The sequence below is a fragment of the Peromyscus leucopus genome, chromosome 3, assembly GCF_004664715.2.
Source record: "Peromyscus leucopus breed LL Stock chromosome 3, UCI_PerLeu_2.1, whole genome shotgun sequence".
Taxonomy (NCBI): domain Eukaryota; kingdom Metazoa; phylum Chordata; class Mammalia; order Rodentia; family Cricetidae; genus Peromyscus; species Peromyscus leucopus.
In genome coordinates this window covers 141,545,881-141,567,061 of record NC_051065.1, presented here as the reverse complement: position 1 = coordinate 141,567,061, position 21,181 = coordinate 141,545,881, and the positions used below count along the sequence as shown (strand labels likewise).

At 38.0% G+C, this 21,181-nt stretch overlaps 1 protein-coding gene across 1 annotated transcript in view; it reads right to left on the bottom strand.

Moving 5' to 3' along the window:
* LOC114701457 overlaps window positions 1–14,034 on the bottom strand; it is a 61,825-nt gene extending 47,791 nt beyond the window's left edge. The window contains exons 1-6 of the mRNA XM_037204323.1: window positions 13,660–14,034; window positions 13,238–13,339; window positions 11,804–11,854; window positions 11,139–11,308; window positions 9,216–9,316; window positions 8,802–8,917 (exon numbers count right to left, since the gene is read on the bottom strand). Of these exons, the coding sequence (XP_037060218.1) occupies window positions 8,802–8,917; window positions 9,216–9,316; window positions 11,139–11,308; window positions 11,804–11,854; window positions 13,238–13,339; window positions 13,660–13,846 (727 nt within the window). The 5' untranslated portion in view covers window positions 13,847–14,034. The remainder of the gene's footprint in view (window positions 1–8,801; window positions 8,918–9,215; window positions 9,317–11,138; window positions 11,309–11,803; window positions 11,855–13,237; window positions 13,340–13,659) is intronic.
* Between the last annotated feature and the right edge of the window lie 7,147 nt (window positions 14,035–21,181).

The window sequence follows — 21,181 nt, the reverse complement described above, 5'->3', positions numbered from 1 at the left end:
ACAAATACCTGATTTTTGACAAAGAAGCCAAAACTGTGAAATGGAAAAAAAGAAAGCATCTTCAACAAATGGTGCTGGCATGACTGGATATCAACACGTAGAAGATTGCAAATAGATCCATCTCTATTGCCATGAACAAGCCTAAAGTCCAAGCAGATCAAAGACCTCAATATAAAACCAGTTATACTGTACCTGATAGAAGATAAAGTAGGAAATAGTCTTGAACGCATTGGCACAGGAGACCACTTCCTAAATATTACACCAGTAGCACAGACACTGAGAACAACAATTAATAAATGGGACCTTGTGAAACTGAGAAGTTTCTGTAAGGCAAAGTACACAGTAAATAAGACAAAAAGACAGCATACAGAATGGGAAAAGATTTTTACCAACCCTACATCTGACAGAGGGCTGATATTCAAAATATGTAAAGAACTCAAGAAACTAGACATCAAAATAAGAAACAATCCAATTTAAAAATGGGCTATAGTGCTAAACAGAAGAAGAGAATTGATGGAGAAGAACAAAGATGAGGACAACTGAGATGGGAAGAACTAGGTAGAATGATGAGAGAACAACACAAGGGACTGAGAGCAGGAGGGAATGAAAGCAGGAGGGATCAAGAGGAGCTAAGTAAGAGCAGAAAAAAAAAACTGTACAGATAGAATCTCCATAGAAGAATAAAGCGAACGGACTAAAGAACTCATTGAATATCCCTCAGAGTAGAATCCTCAGCTGGTTGGTAGACTCTTCTGCGGACCCTGGGAGCAAGCAATATAGGCTGGACCTAATATTGTTTGCATTGTCAATCTACCTGAAGACCCAGCTATACCACTCTTAGGCACATACCAAGGAATACTCAATCATACCACAAGGACACATGCTCAACTATGTTCATAGCAGCATTATTCATAATAGCCACAACCTGGAAACAACCTAGATGGCCCTCAACTGAAGAATGGATCAAGAAAATGTGTTCCATATACACAATGGAGTACTATTCAGCAGAGAAAAACAATGGCATCATGAAATTTGAAGACAAATGGATAGAACTAGAAAATATCATCCTGAGTGAGATAAACCAGACTCAGAAGGACAAACATGGTATATACCCACTCATAAGTGAATACTAGATATAAAGCAAAGGGTAATCAGGCAACACCTTACAACTCCAGAGAAGCTAACAAATGGAAGAACCAAAGAGGGATGCATGGACCATCCTGAGAAGGAGAAATAGAAAAGATTTCCATGAGTAAAATGTGGATAAGGGGTGGGCAAGGGAGGGAAGGCTATAGGGGATGAGAGCATAAGGGAATGGGATGGTTGAACTGGAACAGGGAGGGAGGGGGATTGCAATGAAAGAGATAACATGATGGAGGGAAGTATCATGGGGATAGAGAAAAACTCAGTGCTAGGGAAGTAGCCAGGAATCTCCAAGAATGACCCCAGCCTGGGCTACTAGTAATAGTGGAGGGGGTGCCTGAACTGAACTGGATTGCCCCCCCACCCCTGAGATCACACCAGTAAATACCCTAACTTTCATCACAGATCTTTTCTCCAATGACTGATGGAAGAAGATGCAGACATCCACAGTCAATCACTAAACAGAGCTCCAAGAGTCCAGTCAAAGAGAGGGAAGAGGGATGAACAAGTGCATCAGGATCATGACGGGGAAACATGCAGGGATGACCAAACCACACTAGAGGGAACTCATGAAATTTGGATCAATAGCTCTGGAGCCTACATGGGAATGGACTAGGTAGCCCCTTTGCATGGTGAGACAGCTGTGTAGCTTGATCTGCTTGGGAGGCCCCCTGGTGGTAGGATTAGAATCTATCTCTCACACACCTATGATGGAACACCTCCTGCAGCCTTTAGGCAGGGGGAAGGGCTTGGACTTGCCTCTACTGAAAGTGCCTCCACATGAGAGTCCTTACCTTTTTTTTGGGGGGGGGGAGTGGGAAAGGGGTTGGGAGGGGAGGCTGGGTGGGAGGCAGGAAGAGGGAAGAGGGGTATGTTGGTATTGTGCTCCCAAAATATTGTGTACCCTAATAAACTTATCTGGGGTCAGAGACAGAACAGCTACTAGATACAACGGCTAGAAAATGGTGGCACTCACACTTTTAATCCTAGCATTCCAGAGGTAGAAATCCCTCTGGACCTCTCTGAGTTCAAGGCCACACTGGAAACAGCCAGGCATGGTGACACATGTCTTTAATCCCAGAAAGTGGGCCTTTAATTCCAGGGAGTGAGGCAGAAAGCAGAAAGGTATATAAAGCATGAAGATCAGGAACTAGAAGCATTTGGCTGGTTAAGCTTTTAGCTGGTTTAACTTCAGGCTTTTGAGCAGCAGTTCAGCTGAGAGCCATTGGGATGAGGACTCAGAAGCTTCTAGTCTGAGGAAACAAGATCAGCTGAGAAGTTGGCCAGGTGATGTGACTGTGGCTTGCTCTGACCTTCCAGCATTCACCCCAATACCTTACTATGGGTTTTATTAAATAAGAACATTTAAGATTCGTGCTACAGAGGGGGATCTTTGATTGGTGTGTAAAATGAATGAAATTTTTTTCTTAATAAAAAGAAGAAAAAGACATAAAAAATTTTTAAAGAAACAAATATTTGTGCTTGAAAATGTTAATTGACATTAGATTCAGCCATGAAATAGATAATATCAATAGACAATATCAATAGACAATCAAGCAAAGAGGAGTCTGTTATCTGTCATGTCAGGGTTGTTTATTGCCATGAAACATCTGGAAGACTGAGCTCAAACAAATCTAAGTTTTTGTTTCCTAAAGTGCACAAAAATAAAGTTTATTATGTCTTGTATAGTCACTGACCACATAAGACATTCTGTGGCTGACGCCGTGTCTCAGTGGCATAGCACTTGCCTACTATGTGGGAGGATTTCCAGCAAAACAACAAACAAAACAAAACAACAGCAACGAGGAGATTCTGGTCAATGATGAATCAAACATAACTATCATCCCACAATATTTCTTAGCTGAAGACAGTGTAACTGCTACAGTTTACCTATTTTCTCTAGGCTGTTTATACAAACATGAGAATGTGCAATGACACATTCCTAAGAATGTCATTGTTATTCATTGAGTAATTATTTGTGGAGTTCTCTGCAATCACCACAGCTAGCAGGTTAATAGTCTGAGGGAAACAAGAAGGAAATTCAACTCAACATGGCTCAACATGACTCAGTTTGACCTTGAGTAGTTCATTTTAGGCATATTCAATTACAGTACAATTTGGAAAAAATGTTTCCTGATGAGAATTGATTCTACCCCTCATGCACAACAAAGCTTAAGACATCCTCTAACTGGGTTGCCTAGTCCAGCATTGATATAAGAGCTTTTGCCTTATATTGCATGTTGTTTTCTACTGTTTGGCTGTCATCTCTTGGATGTCTGTTATTTCTGAAGAGAAAATGGAGGGAGTAGTGGTTCTCTGGGAGATGGTTAGGGTAGAGGGAGCTAGGAGGAGTGGAGAGAAGGGAAACTGCGGCCAGGATGTACTATATAAGAGAAGAATCTACTTTCAATAAAAAAAAGAGACATGCCTATATCTAAATGCTTTGTAAAGGACAAGAGACATCTTTCAATAAAAATAGGTTCTATGGATTAACTAAGAAAACAAGCTCAAGAAAGGATCAGGAGGAGGATCCAGTGTGGCTTTGGCTACACAGACATTGAAAAAGTCACCAGCCTTCTGTGTGGAAAACAGGTTATCACTTTGAAGAGAACACTTTCAAGTTTAACATTCCTGGTTCTCCAAGTACTTATCTGTGACCACAAGGACCTACATGCCCCCTATATTTCTATTAATTACACTTTATTTTTATAAATTGAATCTTATTTTTAAGTACTCCATATATGTACTCTATACATGCTGAATTCATTTTGCTTACATATTAGTACACTTAAGATTTAAAGATGTCAAATAATGTAAACCATGTCATATTCATTAATGATCCTTTTTCTTGTTTGGTATAGTTATATATATTACTAGTATAGACACTGACTTGAAGTTTTACATTATAAAATCATATATATATATATATATATATATAGAGAGAGAGAGAGCAAGAGCATACTTTTATTATATGCAATTATATGAGTTTTCACTTTTTGCCATGTAATTCTGTGAAATCTATGTTTAGAAAATGATATAAAAAATATAAGAAGCAAATAAGTTATTTAATATAGTAAGAATAGTTACAATTTATCCTTTTAACTATATGGAACTTTTAAAAAATAATATTAAAAGGATGGTTGAATTTTTTCAAATTACTTATCTCTCAGGATAGTACTGTTAAAATAATTCTTCCTTGGCTTTTATTAAAGTAAGGTTGGCACTTAAAGATGAATAACTTGGAAGTAAAATATAAGTAAATGAATGTTTCACTATGATTGCAAAATGAATGAATTAGCAAAAATAGAGTCAGCACTTGTCTGCGACGAAAGGAAACATTTGAAATTCTTCTAAAGAAAATTGCTTCCTGTGAATAACAGACTTGGACATACAAAAGGAAGAGTAGAAGGTATTATTAGGGTGTCCTTAGGTAGATAGATAGTAAATGAATGCAATATTGATGGCAAAATATCAAATTCAAAATTTGTTATCATCAAGAAGTATATCTAGCATTTCAGAAAGAAAATACAGACTAAAAAGTGAGCAAAAGTAGAAAGTTGTTGGAACTTTTGGTTGTTTGAAAAAGAGCAAAATTACTAATTTATTAGATTTTAATGAATAAAGAATTATACTGTAAAATGTGAGACATAAATTAAAAAATATTTAAAGTTAAATTAACAAATTTAAGTGAAATTAACAAATCCATGTAATAGCATATGATCAATGAAAATGTTATGAAAAGAAAAAAAATGGAAAAAGTAGAGTTCATGAGATGGTAGTGTTCAAAATTAAATGAAAATTAAAATTAATTGTATATGCAAGCAACTTATAAATATCAAAGTAATCTAATAATACATTAAAAATAAGCTAAATAATATTCTACTTAAATTAATATGGGTTTGTATTTCAACTTTCTCCTATTAATAGGGAACTCAATATAAGCAAAATAAAATATGAAAGGAAAAAAATGAAAACTGAACCAAAACCAATAGTGTACTATCATAAGATGACAATAACCATTATTGGAGATGAAGAAGAGTGTTTAATAATGCCAAAATTGCTATGCCAACCACTAATAATATTTCAGTAACTACAGTGTACCTAAAAATAAATGAAAAAATAGTAAAACATAGACTGGGAAGATAGGGGGTTAATCCAAAATGGGACTTAGATACTTCTGCACCATACCTCATCAAAGAGATGAATCTGTGAGGTTATGAAAATACTTAAGCTGGAGAGTCAACACAGGCATTCACTCACATACTCACCTTTGTGAGCCCACAAAGCTTAGTTTCTTAGATCCACATGGGAAATTTCCTCAGAACTATATTAATATTTCCAACTGTATAATTAGAAAGTATTTAAAGCTGAGCTGTCTACATAGTAGCTGTAGTAGCCTAGCTATGCTTGCATAGGACATTCAAACTAAAGCTATTTAAGTTAAAATTAATTTAAAAATAAATATAACATAGAGTAAGTTCTTCAGTCATACTAGTCATGTGTCAACATCATTGCAAATTCCTTTCACTTTTTTGAAAAAAATCAGTAAGTGACCAAAATTTTGAAGCAGGTAGTTTCTAAATCTGAAACATATTTCTAAATAATGACGGGACAAATAGATTATAATAATGCCCTTTCAGGATTATGAATTATAAAAAATACAGCAAAATTTCTCTTACAAAAAACTGATTTATTCAAAAGCAGTATTACAGAAGAGAGATTTTAATATGAACATTATTTCATAAGAAAATTACAATCAGAAAAGCAAAACAAGTTGAAATTCTCAAGAAATGAAACAGAAAGTAGACAACGATAAACTTTACAATATCATGACCAAGTACAATATTCCCACAAAAATGGTCAATAAGGACCAAAGTCACTTTCATTGAAGAGACAGAAAGCCAGGCTTGGTGACACATGCCTGTAAACCTCTGCTCTCAAGAGACAGAATGATTGGTGACAGTTTGATGTCAGTCTGTGCTACACAGGGAGACACTGTCTCCAAAACAAAACAAAGGGTTGTGGGATGGTTCAGCAAGTAAACGTGTTTGCCACCAAACGTTTTGACCTGAGCTTGATCTCTGACTCCCACATGATAGAAAAAGAGAACCAATGCCTGGAAACTCTCCTCTGACTTCTTCTGTACATGTGCAATGGCATGGCATGGGTGTGCATGCTTGCACACACACACACACACACACACACACACACACACACACACCATAAATAAATGGGAAAGAGAATTTAAAAACAAAATTAAGAAAAGACACATGAAACTGATTGAAGGCCCCTGAATAAGTATTAAGTAGGTGTAAATATTTTATGTCTATATTTAATTTTTTTCATTAAAAATTTCGCAGACCAAAGATATTGAAACCATATTAAGAAATCATTTTAAGGAACATTGCCAAATTCATTTTATGAGACCACAGTCACCCTGATACCCAAAGCACAAAAAGACTCAATAAAAAAGAGAATTACAAACCAATTTGCCTCACAAACATGGAAGCAATAATACTCAATAAAATACTTGCAAACTAAATCCAAGAACACTTCAAAAAGATCATCCACTATGATCAATTAGGCTTCATCCCAGAGATGCAGGGATAGTTCAACATACAAAAATCTGTCAATGTAATCTACTATATAAACAAACTGAAAAAAAAAAAAAAAACCCTACATGATCATCTAATCAGATGCCAAAAGAATCTCTGACAAACTCTCACACTCCTTCATGATAAAAATCTTGGAGAGGTCAGGAACACACGGGTCATATGTAAATATAATAAAGACAATTTTTAGCAAGCTGATAACCAACAACAAATTGAATAGAGAGAAATTCAAAGCAATTCCGTTTAAATCAGGAAAAGATAAGGCTGTCCACTCCATATCTATTCAATGTAGTAGTTGAAATTCTAGCTAGAGCAGTAAGACAACTGAAGGAGATCAAGGAGATACAAGTGGAAACGAAGAAGTCAAAGTACTACTATTTGCAATGGTATAATTGTACACATAAGTGACCCCAGAAATTCTACCATGGAACTCCTACAACTGATAAACACTTTCAGAGAAGTGACTCTGGATACATGATTAACTTTAAAAAATCAGTAGCTCTCCTATACACAAATGACAGATGGGCCCTGAAGGAAATCAAGAAAACAATACCCTTCCAAGAGCTTCAAATAATATAAAATACCTTGTGGTAACTTTAACCAAGTAATTGAAAGAACTGTATGACCAGAATTTCAAGTCTTTGAAGAAAGAAATTGAAGATATCAGAAAATGAAAAGATCTCCCATGCTTTGGATCAATAGGATTAACATAAGAAAAATGACCATCTTACCAAAAGCAATCTACAGATTCAATGTAATCCTCATCAAAATTCCAACACAATTCTTTCCAGACCTTGAAAGAAGAACATTCAACTTCATATAGAAAAACAATAACAAAAAAAAATAAGATATCTAAAATAGAACCAAACATGACTGGCAAAAAATATCAATGAAATGATTCTTAATAATATTCTGCTGTACTCATAGACTGTCATAATCAACATCAGAGAGCCCCCATCCAGCAACTGATGGAAAGAGTTGCAGAGACTCACAGCCAAGGTGAAACTTGGTGAATCATTCTGGTGAAGGGGAAGAAGGATTATAGGAGCCAGAATGGTCAAGGACATCACACACACCCACACACACCAAAAAACCCCCATAAATCAAGGACATCACACACACACACACACACACACACACACACACACACCAAAAAAAAAAAAACCCCATAGAATCAATTAATTTGGACTCATAAGGGATCACTGAGACTGAACCGACAATCAGAGAGCCTGCATGGGACTGACCTAGGACCTTCCCATATATGTTACAATTGTGTAGCTTGGTCTTATTGTGGAACTCTGACACTTTTGTCTACTTTTGTGACCCTTTTTTCATACTGCTTGCCTCATTCATCCTTAATATGAGGGAAGGTGCCTAGTGTTATTTCAACCTGATATGCCATGTTTGGTTGATATCCCAGGGAGATCTGCCTTTTCTGAATAGAAATGGAGGAGGAATGGATGTGAGAAGGGTCTGGGAGGGGAGGAAGAAGGGTATGTACATCTATACAGAGATGTAGTTAATAAATGAGTAACCTAATTGAACTAAGAAAACTCAATTTGTAATCTGCAGCTTCCAGCAAAGCAATTTTACAAAGTCCTATGACAGCACATTGAAGGGTAAATTCAAAATTTAACAATGCTTCTGCAGAAATATAGCAATCTGTTGTAAAATATAATATTATAAAGAGTATCTTTTTTTTTTCCAAGACAGGGTTTCTCTGTGTAACTTTGCGCCTTTCCTGGAACTCACTTGGTAGCCCAGGCTAGCCTCGAACTCACAGAGATCCGCCTGCCTCTGCCTCCTGAGTGCTGGGATTAAAGGCGTGCACCACCACCGCCCGGCCATAAAGAGTATCTTGAGCAAAAAGATTCAGATACAAAAGCAATATTCGTACTGTTTTGTGTTTACTATACTTCAATGATTTCTTAAAAATTCATTATTAATGCAAATAATAAAATTCACTTTAAGATGTACACAACCGTAATTCTATTTTCAGGTTATGAAATATAACATTACCTGGTAGACTCCAAGTACAGGTATTTTAGTTGTTGAAATTACGCTCACAAAGATATGAATGTAAAGCTGTACAGTCATCTGTTATGGGGCCAGAAGCTGACAGCATGACACAGTTATGTTCAACACGGGAAAACTCTGTTTTCCTGCAATGGGGCAAACACAAAATTCAGATATACTTTATGTGGATAATCTACTAAATGAGTTCATCTCATAAACAAGTGTAAAAGAAGGATCTCATGCAAGTTGGCAAAGTATGGTAAGGACTGATTGTTATGAAAGCCAAGTAGCCCATTCTTCAGATTCACATGAGCAGTTAATGAAGGTCAGAATCATTCTGCCTGTACATAATTCAACTTCATTTACTGACACCACTCTTCTGAGTTCTCCTTTGTATGATTTTTCTCTATGTGTGTATCTATTGTATTGTTCATGAAAACTTACTTTGATTTCAAAGTTGGGTCTTTATTCCCAACCCCTAGTTGATTTCTGCTCTTCCTAAAGTCTCCAGTCCATGAGACCAGTGAGAGCAATTGCAGAAAGTCCTACCAGAGAAACAAGGAATTTTCATCAGTATGAAGGCTCGTATTATTTTTTAAACAATGTGTATTCTGTTGTAGCATAGTTATTGTCCAACACAAATCAACATATTAAAGTTGAGAACACTTCTTACACTGCCAACACACTCACATATGTGTTTAATTTTGATCTAGACTTTTTAATTAACTTTTAAATGTTTATAGTTAGAAATTTTGTCCTTCTATTAGTGGGAAATTTCACAACTGATTTATGTACCTTAATAGATATTTATTCTAACAACAAAAACAAACCAGAGATTCAAACAAATTTCCAGAAACTATGCATGAAATTCCCTAGGTGCTGTTCTCAGATCAATTTTTCTGCTCTTTCTCCCAGTTCAGTTTTAGAAGGAAGGTTATGGTTTACTATGAAGAAATGACTGATGCAGTGGACAAAATTTCTGTGTTCTGGGTACCACATTATCATTAAGTACCTGAGCCTCCACTCTTGTCTATCACCTTAGGGGTAGATTACTGAAGGTAGCATTAATGCTTCTCTTGGCTACTATCATAAATACAAGGACAAACTTGGGGAATAATAATAAAAGACACAAGCAAATAATTCTGAAGACTTGAAACAAAAAGCTGAAAGAGCATGACAACTGCAGATAAGGGACTATAGAATGGCAGGACATCCTGTCTCCCTTGTCCAATGGAAGGAAATGTCCTTACATGTTCTCTTCCAGAACCCAAGCAACAGCAGGTGGATTATGTGAGCTCCCTCCTCCATGTGTAAGAGAGACTGGTCAGCAGCACTGGGAGAGGCTGAAAGCACCTAATGGGCTGATTGTTCATATGAAGAGGTTCTCCTACTTGCTGACGGACACCAGAGTGGAGCTGGTGTAGTGGATCTCGTGAGTACAGATGGCCATGTAAATGCCTCTGTCTTTAAGGGTGTGACACTCACTTCTTCCCTCCAGGAACACCAGATAGAGTGGGTTTTAGACTGTTATGCTCACATAACAGGGCAGTGAAACTGAGCAAACTGCAGATCAATGCAGTAAAATGGATCGATGATTTGCTCTGAGACCATGAATGAGTAATAGTGGTGGTTCTCAACCTTCCAAATGCTGGATCACTTTAATACAGTCCTCATGTTGTAATGACCGAAAAACATACAATTATTTCTGTGTTGACTTCATAACTGTAATGTTGTTACTTAGGAATCATAATGTGAATATCTGATATTTCCTATGGTCCTAGGTGACCCCTATTGAGAGAGGGTCATTCCACTCTCAAAGGAATTGCAGCCCATGGTTTGAGAACTGCTGACTTACACGATGTCTATGTAACAGTGCATACATATGTTGGATCCCTGTCTTACAAAAGTGAAAGGCGTGTGTGGCTAACTATAGCAAAAGTCAGAAAAATAGTTTTGTGCAGGAAGACCTGATGAGAGTATGCATAGGGAAGGGACATGAAGGAAATGGAAATGCCTGCATAGTTATCTGATTATAATTACCTCCACCTAGTCACTTTATGATCAATATTAACTATCATACATGTATAGATTTTTTTGTGTATAGTAAAATTAAATGGTAAGTTTTGTTAGTTTCAGAATAAATGTACTTGTACAAGAATGGCTTTCATAAAATAAAAAAAAATCTGGAAATAAATATTCACTACCAATACATAAATATAAACAAAATATTGTAAAATAAAACAATGACATATTATACAGAGTTGTGAATGCATGAAACATGTACAAGAATATGAATGGACTCAACACACATCACATTGAGAGGAAGAAACATCAAGCAATGATTGACACACAGCAGCTCTTTCTTACCTGCTCCTCTTCACTATCTATGTAAAGCAGAGTAGAGTTTCTAGAAGTACAGGACACTGAACTGTCATTCCAAGTTTTTTTCTCTTTACCAATGTAATAGCACTTGTGAGAATAGGATAGCCACTCCTTTGGACAATAACCACAAGGGTGTGATGAAGAAAGATTATTATCTAGAAGCAACATGAATTTAATAATGAAAATTAATATGTTTTCTTAGGTTTCAACATCTATGTAAAATGTGTACCTACACAGCCTAGAAGCTGATAAATATAAACAAAATGTACACTCAAGCACACAAAGAGTCTGCCCTATGGTCCTGTGTTTATTTGTCTATCTAAGCTAAATAAACAAGTCTTTACCCTACACATTTTTCAGAGTCACTGAACATAAGCTCTATTCTAGAATAGTGAGTTCATTTCTGTCTTATCATAGTTCACCAGCAGGAACATTAAGCCAATTATTAAAAATTTTGTATGGTTATTTTATTTGAATATTTCTTATTGTAGGACAAAACGTTATCATCCTTAATATTTACTGATGAACATGTAGTGTTCATGTTTCTAGATTATTTTCTTCCTAGAAATCTACTATCACCTTTGCATAGCTTTAGTCAGACACAGAATATAATGAGTACAAGCATCAGAACTTTGACAAGAGAGGTGTACCTTTCTGGTTTCTAGTCAGGGAGGAGCTGATATGGGTCTTTGCTTCAGAATCTGGAGGGTTAAAATAATTCTTATGAAAATAAATATACAAAATATTGTAACAATTTTAGTTTCTTAGTCTGAAGCTGATGTACTATTTTAATTGGGGTACAGTGGAATACAATTGAAATTGTAAAAAAAAATTAATATGGTGAAAACTATTTTAATGAAAGACCAAATTTCAACATCTTTTACCATATAACCTATAAAAAATCATTTTCAAAACAGTTTCCACAGCCAGGTGGTGGTGGCACACACCTTTAATCCCAGCACTCAGAAGGCAGAAGCAGGAGGATCTCTGTGAGTTTGAGGCCAGCCTGGTCTACAGAGTGAGTACCAGGACAGTCACCAAAACTACACAGAGAAACCCTGTCTCAAAAAAAACCAAAACAAACCAAACCAAAACAACAACAACAAAACCCCCCAAACCCCCAAAAAACAAAACAAACAAAAAAACAACAACAATAAAAAGCACACAAAAAACAAAAAACAATTTCCACTTCTCAGTAAAGAGTTTCCAAGGTTCTAAACTATGTTGTTATGAAATCACTGATAAAGTCAAAAGTAAACATTTTATACAACTACTCTGATATTCATATTGATAAAAGTCATAATAACCACTCCACATTTAATCTAAATGTATATTTTAAAATTTAAATTAAGTGACCTTTTTGTTTTTTCAGCTAAACATTTTTAAAAATTCATTTATTTAAAAAAAGGGTTTTTTTGAGATCAACTTGGTAGACTCAGTCTAGGCAGGTCCAGTCCCCTCCTCCCAGGCTGAGCCAAGCATCCCTGCATAAGTCCCAGGTTTCAATGGAGGAGATGGGAATGGGGGGTGGGTTGGAGGGAAGGGGAGGGGGGTGGGAGGGGGGAGAACAAGGGAATCCGTGGTTGATATGTAGAATTAAATTATATTATACAATAAAATAAAAAAGAAATTATTTTAAAAAAAGGTTTTTTTTTTTTTTCATTTTACATACCAATGCCAGTTCCCCCTCCCCCCGCCCCCCTCCCCGCCTCTGTCCACTCCTCAGAGAGGGTAAGGCCTCCCCTGGGAGTCAACAAAGTCTGGCATACTAAGTTGTGGCAGGACCAAGTGTTTCTCCTCCCTCCCCGCCCCCCCCCCCCCCCCCCGCGTCAAAACTGAGCAAGTTATCGCACCCTAGGAAATGTGCTCCAAAAAGCCAGTTCACGCACCCTGGAAAAGTCCTGGTCCCATTGCCAGGGGCTCCCCTAACAGATGTAAGCCACATAACTGTCACCCACATTCAGAGGGCCTAGTTCGGTTCCATGCATGTTTCCTAGCTGACTGTTCTTGATAAGAAGTTTTGAAAGGCACTTCCAGTCATTAACGTGGAAAGTTCCTTTGTAATCTTTAAAAAACATGCTTACATGGTGTGGTAACTGTAGTAATTATAACCACAGCGACCATTAAGGCAAAGCCGATGATGCCCAGGATCCCAGTGACGAGTTTTTCTGGGGGAGATGGAAAACCTGCAGAAAGAAATGCAAGGGATGAAAGGGTGGCTGTTCACAAGGTTTGCACACACAGAAGAACCACATACACAGCGAGTCAAACAGACAAACTCTGACCCCCGGTCCTCTGCGCCGTTATCGTCTGTAGGCAGTAACTCACAACAGAATGATCCCTAAATTCTTGCAACCGAGTGAAATCCACGCTCACAAATTATAAAAGCATGGGTCAAGCTGCATCTCCAGTCCTCACAGGGAGGCCATTGCCACCTCTGCGCCCATCTTTTCATGTGCCCCTGCCATCCTAGCGTAGTTACAGTGAGGTTCATTCAGTGTCTCACCTTTGCAGCAGCAGGCCCTGCAGGTTGGGGAACGCTCTTGAGGAGCATTTTGAAAGCTGAATTCCGCATAGGTGATTTCCTGCTCAGTTACTGAAATGGGGCTGCGAGTGCCCCTCGGTTTCCTTTTCTGGTTCCTTGAGTTCTTCACCACATTCAGTTCTGCATAGGTGATTCCTTCGTTACTCATCTCAGCAGCTGAATGATGCCAGGGCCTGTACTACGGTGGCTCATCACAAAAAGGTGCACGTCCTGATGCAGCCAAAATGGGTGGAGTTTGGAACATCAGAGCTCATTTTGCGGTTGAAAAAAAATTTTTTTTCGAGACAGGGTTTTACTGTGTAGTTTTGGTGCCTGCCCTGGATCTTGCTCTGTAGACCAGGCTGACCTGAACTTACAGAGATCCGCCTGGCTCTGCTTCCCGAGTGCTGGGACTAAAGGTGTGCGCCGCCGCTGCCCGGTGCGGTTAAAAGTTTTAGGGTAAGTTTTTTTCTTCTTGAACAATGAACTCATGTGCTGTTGTAAAAATAAACAAATAAATAAATAAGTAAAATGTTTTGAAAGATAATCCATTTTTGACAAAATATTTTTGATAGGATAATAACTTGGTGAGGAATAAGAATGTCTACAAACAAATGTTTTACAAACTAAATTTAGCTTTCTTTGGACTAACACCATAAAATGTTTAATGCTTTCATCAAAGATCCTTACAATGTAACAGAAAAGAGTGTTTTCTGTAACATAAATTTTTTATTGCATTGAGAATTTCACAAGTGAGTACCATACTTACATCATTTCCATCCCTCTCTCTTCCCCTCCAGCCTGTCCCATTCACTCCACTCTCTGTTGAATTCATGACCTCCTCTTTAATTATCATTTTACATATACATATGTGCTTGTATACACAACAATTTGCTGAACTTTTATAATAAATTGAAATACTGAGGTAAAAACTGAGTGCTTTAAATGGGTTGTCCAGGAAGTTTGAAACATATATATGTACATATAACTGGCAATTACTTTTAATAGCTAATTTATTTACAAAAATAAATTGTATCTTATTAAATTTATTTTATTTGGAGTAAATGATGAATTCAGAGAATTGACTAAATAAAGATATTATAAATGCTAGAAAATGCTATGTCAGAAAAATCTTGCATAAAATAAGTGGTACTAGAAATACTTCAAAAGTGATTTTAATGTCCCTTTTATTTAGAAAAATAATTATCTAACATGTGAAACTATAACATGATAAAAATGATTCAAACTAGAATGCTGTTGGTTCAAAATTCCCCCAAGTGTTTGAAGCTGTCAAAATCAGTGTCATTTTAGTCACATACAATACCATTGTAATAACTCAACATAACTGATAATTCATTAAATTAGTCCTGAAATCAATGAGATCTAGAATTAATTCTGAGTTTAAAATATACATGAGCCTTTTGTAAAGTTACTAATAGCCCAGTGCATTCATCTAAAATATGAAAAAAAATATATAAGACAATTAATACTCACCTCTGGAATGCAGAGCTCTCAATAAATGCTAGCTATTTAAATTACTATTTTAGTCTCAATTTCTACTATGATTGTTCTTCACCACTCAGTGAGAGTCCTTTTAAGAACCTGTGACATCTGGATAAATCCATATGCTGCCATCCAAAGATTCACAGAGCACAATTGGAACACTCAAAATCCACATTTTATCATCAGTTCTCTGGTGGCTGTAGGTTTAATTATATTGATAAAGAAATACAAACACAAGTGGGTGACTGACTCTCCACAGACACCAAGGACAGAACCTTGAGACAATCCTCCAGTGTGTCCCACGCACTTGGATTTATCCGAGGTGTTTAGAGGATCCACATCCCAGTTTGATTCCCTGCAGCAGAGCTGTGCCTCAGTTGTTCCACATGAGCATGTGCAGGGTCCCCTCGACTGACTGGGCTGGTGGAGACAAGGGAGCAGTGACAAGCTCCCTCTGTTGCCAGAAAGCCAGGTCTCCTGCATGAGGGTGGAGTTCACAGGAGGCCTGTGGGAGCTGAGCACCAAAAGGTGAAAGTCAGTCACAGAAATCCAGGACAACAGTGACAGTGAACTGAGCAGGCTGCGCAGTGAGGCTCAGAGTGAGTCAGGAGTGGAAAAGGAGATTTCTCACCAAGGTGTCACTGAAGGTTGAACAGGAAATTCTCACACTGACTGAAATCAGTTTTTCTCATCACACACCTTTACAACATAGGACACTTTGTCAAAGGGACAAAGTGGTCCTTTAAGTGCCCTGTGTAGTGCGGTCTTTTCAAGCTCTTTCCCTAAAACTGTTTGAAGTGTTTGCATATATACAAGGTAAAGAGGTCAGGCAGGGAGACTGGCTGTGCATGGAGTTCATTGCCTTCTACAGAAATAATTATTCCAAAGAAGAGAAATTTAGATTTGTAAGCCTGGATACTACACCAGGATACTGTTTTTCCCCCTTTCCCTTCCTTTTCGTCCTCCTTCCTTCCCTCCCTTCTCTCTCTCTCTTCCTAATTTTACCAGAGTTACACCCTTATGAGGTTGCTCAAGCCAAGTATAGACAACATTATAACACACACACACACACACACACACACACACACACACACACACACACAAACACTCTCTGTCTCTATGTGTGTGTGTATACAGAGAGACACATTATATTTCAAATATTAATTATATCATGATAGGAAAATTAAAATTCATAGGAATATTATCAATAATATCCAATGCTGTCTATTACCAATTTTTCTGAGTAGTGATCCAATTTTCATCTTCTTATGGCTGACACACAAAAAAATATCATGGCACACTCACCTTCTCCAACTCATGTGTTTGCTTGTTATCTTTTGATTCCGAATTTATTTCATTTCATTTGTATAGGTGTTTTCACTTCATGTGTGTCTGTGTACAGTGGGTATGCCTAGTGTCCTTGGTGGCCAGAAAAGAACATTGGATCTCCTTAGACTGGAGTTACAAAGATTGTATACCACCATGTGGGTTCTGGGAATTGAACCTAGATCTTCTAGAAGACCATCCAGTGTACTTAATCTCTGAGCCATGCTCTCAACACTCCTATATTTTATTTCATATTTTAAAAATAATAATTTCTAGGGTTCTCTTAACAAAAAATTGAACTTTTTTCTTTCTTTCTTTTTTTTTTTTTCATTTATGAGACAGAGTTTCTCTGTGGCTCCCTGGCTGTCCTGGAATTTGCTCTGTAGAGCAGGCTGGTCTCAAACTCAGAGATCTGCCTGTCTGCCTCCCAAGTACTGGGATTAAAGGCATGCATCCCCACAGCCTGGCTACATTTTTGATTTTTAAGCTGTGTCAATTTACCATAGGTTAGAATTATAAATAGCTGTTCATTATTTATTCATTCATCTTCTATCATAACTGTTTATATTTTAATAGGAATATATTGTTTTAAATAACAAAATCCAAGTCAAACCATGTAGGGAAATAGACTGCATTTAAAATTCTCACCTGTGAGATATGAACAGGTTGTGGGGGGTATTTCAAGAAGGTCTCCCACTCATATTCCCTGATATCAACAGTAATTTTGCAGCCATCCACAGGTAAAGGGCATTTGTAGGAGATTTGAGATTCAGAGAAGACTTTGCAACTTTCCTGTGGAACTTGATGTCACAGACAGATCCTTTGAAAGGGGATTCTCACTTAGGTGGCAGTTTTGCTGAATGCCGTCTCAGTTCCAGAATCAGAAACGGCCTTCTTCCCCATCAGCCTCACTAGGACTCTTGCTGGGCACTGCTAGTTACCCAAACCACCCGCTTTGAGATTTCAGCTTCTGCTTGACACCAATCTTACACCCAAGGGATCACTTGCTAGACATGCCCACATGCATCTCCAGAGCAGGTTTAATGACCTCAGCCCCACAAAAAGATACTTAAGTGGCCAGGCATTGGGTACATACCTGTAATCCTGGCAGAGCCTGGAGGCTAAACTCGAGTTTAAATGATCCTGCTAGTTTGCATGAGGTTTGTGTTTGCTATGACTTGTGTTGGAACATAGTGGCCAGTATAGGGTAAAAAGGGCCAAGGATAAACACTCTAACCCCGACTTGACCCCAAGACCAGGGCCAAGAAAAAAACATCCTGACCTGACTTGACCTGACTTGACCCCAGGACCAGGGCTTGAAATCCCACCAATACCTGATACCACTAAGCACAAAATCCCACCAATCCCCGAGTTTGTCCCATAATTGGCTACAGAAACACATCAATCCCAAGCCACTCTGTAAAGCTCTGCACCACCCCTCAAGGAACCCTATATAAGCTCTATATTCTGGTCAGTTTGCTGCTGCTTCTCATCCTGGATTTTTCCTTCCCAATAAATCTCTTGAGTGAGGTTTGTATGTGGCGTGACACTTTTACAGGACCTGAGCCCAGCTGTGACACTTTCACTGGAGCAGAGTCCAGTTGTAGCATCCTTCACAAGAGTAGAGTACAACTTTAATACTTTGCCTGGGGTAACTTTCCCCTAGTAGAGCAAAGCTGTAACATTTTTTTCCTGTGGAAACTCTTCCTCACCAGAGCAGAATTGTCACATTTGCATTGAGGAAACCTTTTGCTAGAGCAGAGGAATACACTTACAGTAACTTTATGGTATTCCTTGGCTCCTGCCTGCCAGGAAAACTTTCCATCTGAGCTCTAACTCTTACAGCCAGTATAAAAACATAGGGGAATCTTGGGAAGGCAATTGTGTCATGGGCTCTGTTTTCATGATGGAATTATTGTAGTTCCTATGAGACTAGATAAGTTTCCTTCTGAACAAGCTATCACGATGTGAATGTGGCATCCTTGTCTTGCTCTCTTGCTTCTGCTCTTATGATGAGACCAGTCATTTCTATACACCAACTGGTATAGCATGTGGCTCAGAGCAGAAGACAAGCAATTGGTGACACCTTCCCAGCAACCAGAACCACAAGAGGGAAATAAGGCAAAACAAATTCTTCTACCTTTATGAATTAACCAGCCAAAGGTATTATCTACAGTGACAGAGAAGAGATTAAAAAGATTAATCTCAGCTCAGCCCCTCACAACTGCAGCTTGGAAGCATCCCTGCACACCTAGAAACCCAGAAGACATACTCAGTATATGTATGACCTGTTGAATGTAGTCCCATTATGGGTCATGAAATGTCCCTATGATGCAGCTCCTGCCTCCCTGGATTATTATCTGAGAGCTAGTCTGCAAAGCCAGGAACCTACCAAAGGGCACAACTGTCCATGACCCCAAAGATAGTTGTAAAGAAAATGACTCTTACTGTAGATAATGGAAAACAACCCAATGACTCACTTCAGTGACCCATAAACAGGGTCAGGCTATCTGCTAGGAACTCAGCACTTGACACAATGAAAGCCCCAAAACACCAAAATAATTACATCTGCTCACACAACTAGTAAAAGACTTACCACATGCACACCCAAGGTATATGATCTCAACATTAGCGAACTGGCACATCAAGATGGTCATGAATTATATATTTCTTTGATACAAATGTCATCCAGTTTTAAATTTTTAAATACTATTAACTATATTAACATAATGAAGAATAAAAAGCAAAAGATAATATTACCAATAGGTGCTGAATAAAGCCTTAATGAATTCAAGTATTTTCTTTTTTTAACAAATGTGCTAATTTATTTATTATTATTGGTGCATTGGTGTATTGCTTATATGTATGTCTGTGCGAGGCTGTCAGATCCCCTGGAACAGGAGCTATAGACAGTTGTGAACTGCCATGTGTGTACTGGGAATTGAACTTTGGTCCTCTGGAAGAACAGCCAGTGCTGTTAACCACTGAGCCATCTCTCTAGCCCTTTCAAGTATTTTTATGATAAAATTTCCAACAAATTATATACAGGAAGACTATAACTTGGTATAACCAATCCACAATAAGCCAACTACTTGACAAGCCATGTTAGCATCATATTCAACAGAGAAGTGTCATAGAATATTAAAGATCTGTTACACTTATTTATGCTGTGGAACATTTCTTTAGTGACGTGAAGCTGTGTTGTAGTTCTTTTATGTTGCATTTGTTTAACTCTGTGAAGCTGTGTTACTGTGCCTGTCTAAAACACCTGACTGGTCTAATAAAGAGCTGAATGGCCAATAGCAAGGAAGGAGAAAGGACAGGTGGGTCTTTTAGACAGAGAGATAAATAGAAGGAGAAAAAGAGAGAAGAGAGGAACAAAAGGAGAAGAGAATGAGGGAGAAAGAGTCGGACATACCTTGGGCATGAAGCCAGGCAGCTGCCAGCCAGCCAAACATGAGAAGCAGTGAAAGTAAGATATACAGAAGGAAAGAAGAGTAAAACATCCTGAGGAAAAATGTAGATGAAGCAAAACAGGTTAATTTAAGTTAGCAGAGCTAGCTAGAAAGGAGCCTAAGCTAGACCGAACATTTGTAACTAATAAGAAGTCTCTGTGTCATGATTTGGGAACTGGTTGGTGTCCTAAAAGAAAAAGCCTGGTACACCAAAGCCCTCTGTTTCTATCTAGACATGTGATCACACAGAATAAAACCCCATTCCCCAGCCTTCACTGTAGCTGAATCTGGCTGTTTGGCCAATAAAGAATTTAACAAGTGCAACATGGCCAGGGGCTGCCTCTGCTGCTTGGAGTACATGAGGTTCTCTTCAATTTGATATTCTGCCTCTGTGACTGGGGACTGCTTAGAGGAGGCATCTGGCTGTCTGTGTCCCAAGGCAACTTTGCCACTTTCTCCCCCCAGTTTCCCCTTGCTGTCTGCAACCAACCACAGAGAAGTTAGTTTTCTCTCTGATTTCAACAACAGGCAAAGGCATTCACTCTTTTCATCTCCACTTAGCAAAGTAGTATAAGTACTAGATGAAGATTTAGACAAGAGAAAGAAATGAGAGTTGTCACCATCCAGAGTATTTAAATTGAATCAGTTGTCTTTTCATGTTACATGATCTGGGCTTGGAAGACTAAATACACCACCACCACCACCACCACCACCACCACCAACAACAACAACAAACAGCTTAGGAGGAAATAAGTAAATTAAGTAAAAAGTGTAGTGATGGAATAAAAATTCAGTAGTATTTTAATTTTGAAATGAAAACTGAAAAAGTAGTACTATTTACAACAAGATGAAAAAGAAAAAATATTAACACTGTTATGAGTTATGAATGCTAGGGTTAAAATGGAGAGGTTGGGAATAGAGGAAATTAGTAAGAGATGGTTTGTGGCTGCATATGAGATCGCTGTAGTGACAAGACAAGAGGAAGGACAGGGCTATAAAAACAAACACACAACAAAGCTGGTCTCCACAGGCTTTATGAAACACCCCACTCCAAACCGAGGAACACACCCACAACATTACTGAGGGCTAGAGAGATGGCTCAGTGGTTAAGAGAATTGACTGCTCTTCCTGAGGATATGGGTTTGATTTCCAACACCAATGTGTCAGGTCATAACCATCTGTAACTCCAGTTCAGGGAAGATCTGATACCATCTTCTAGC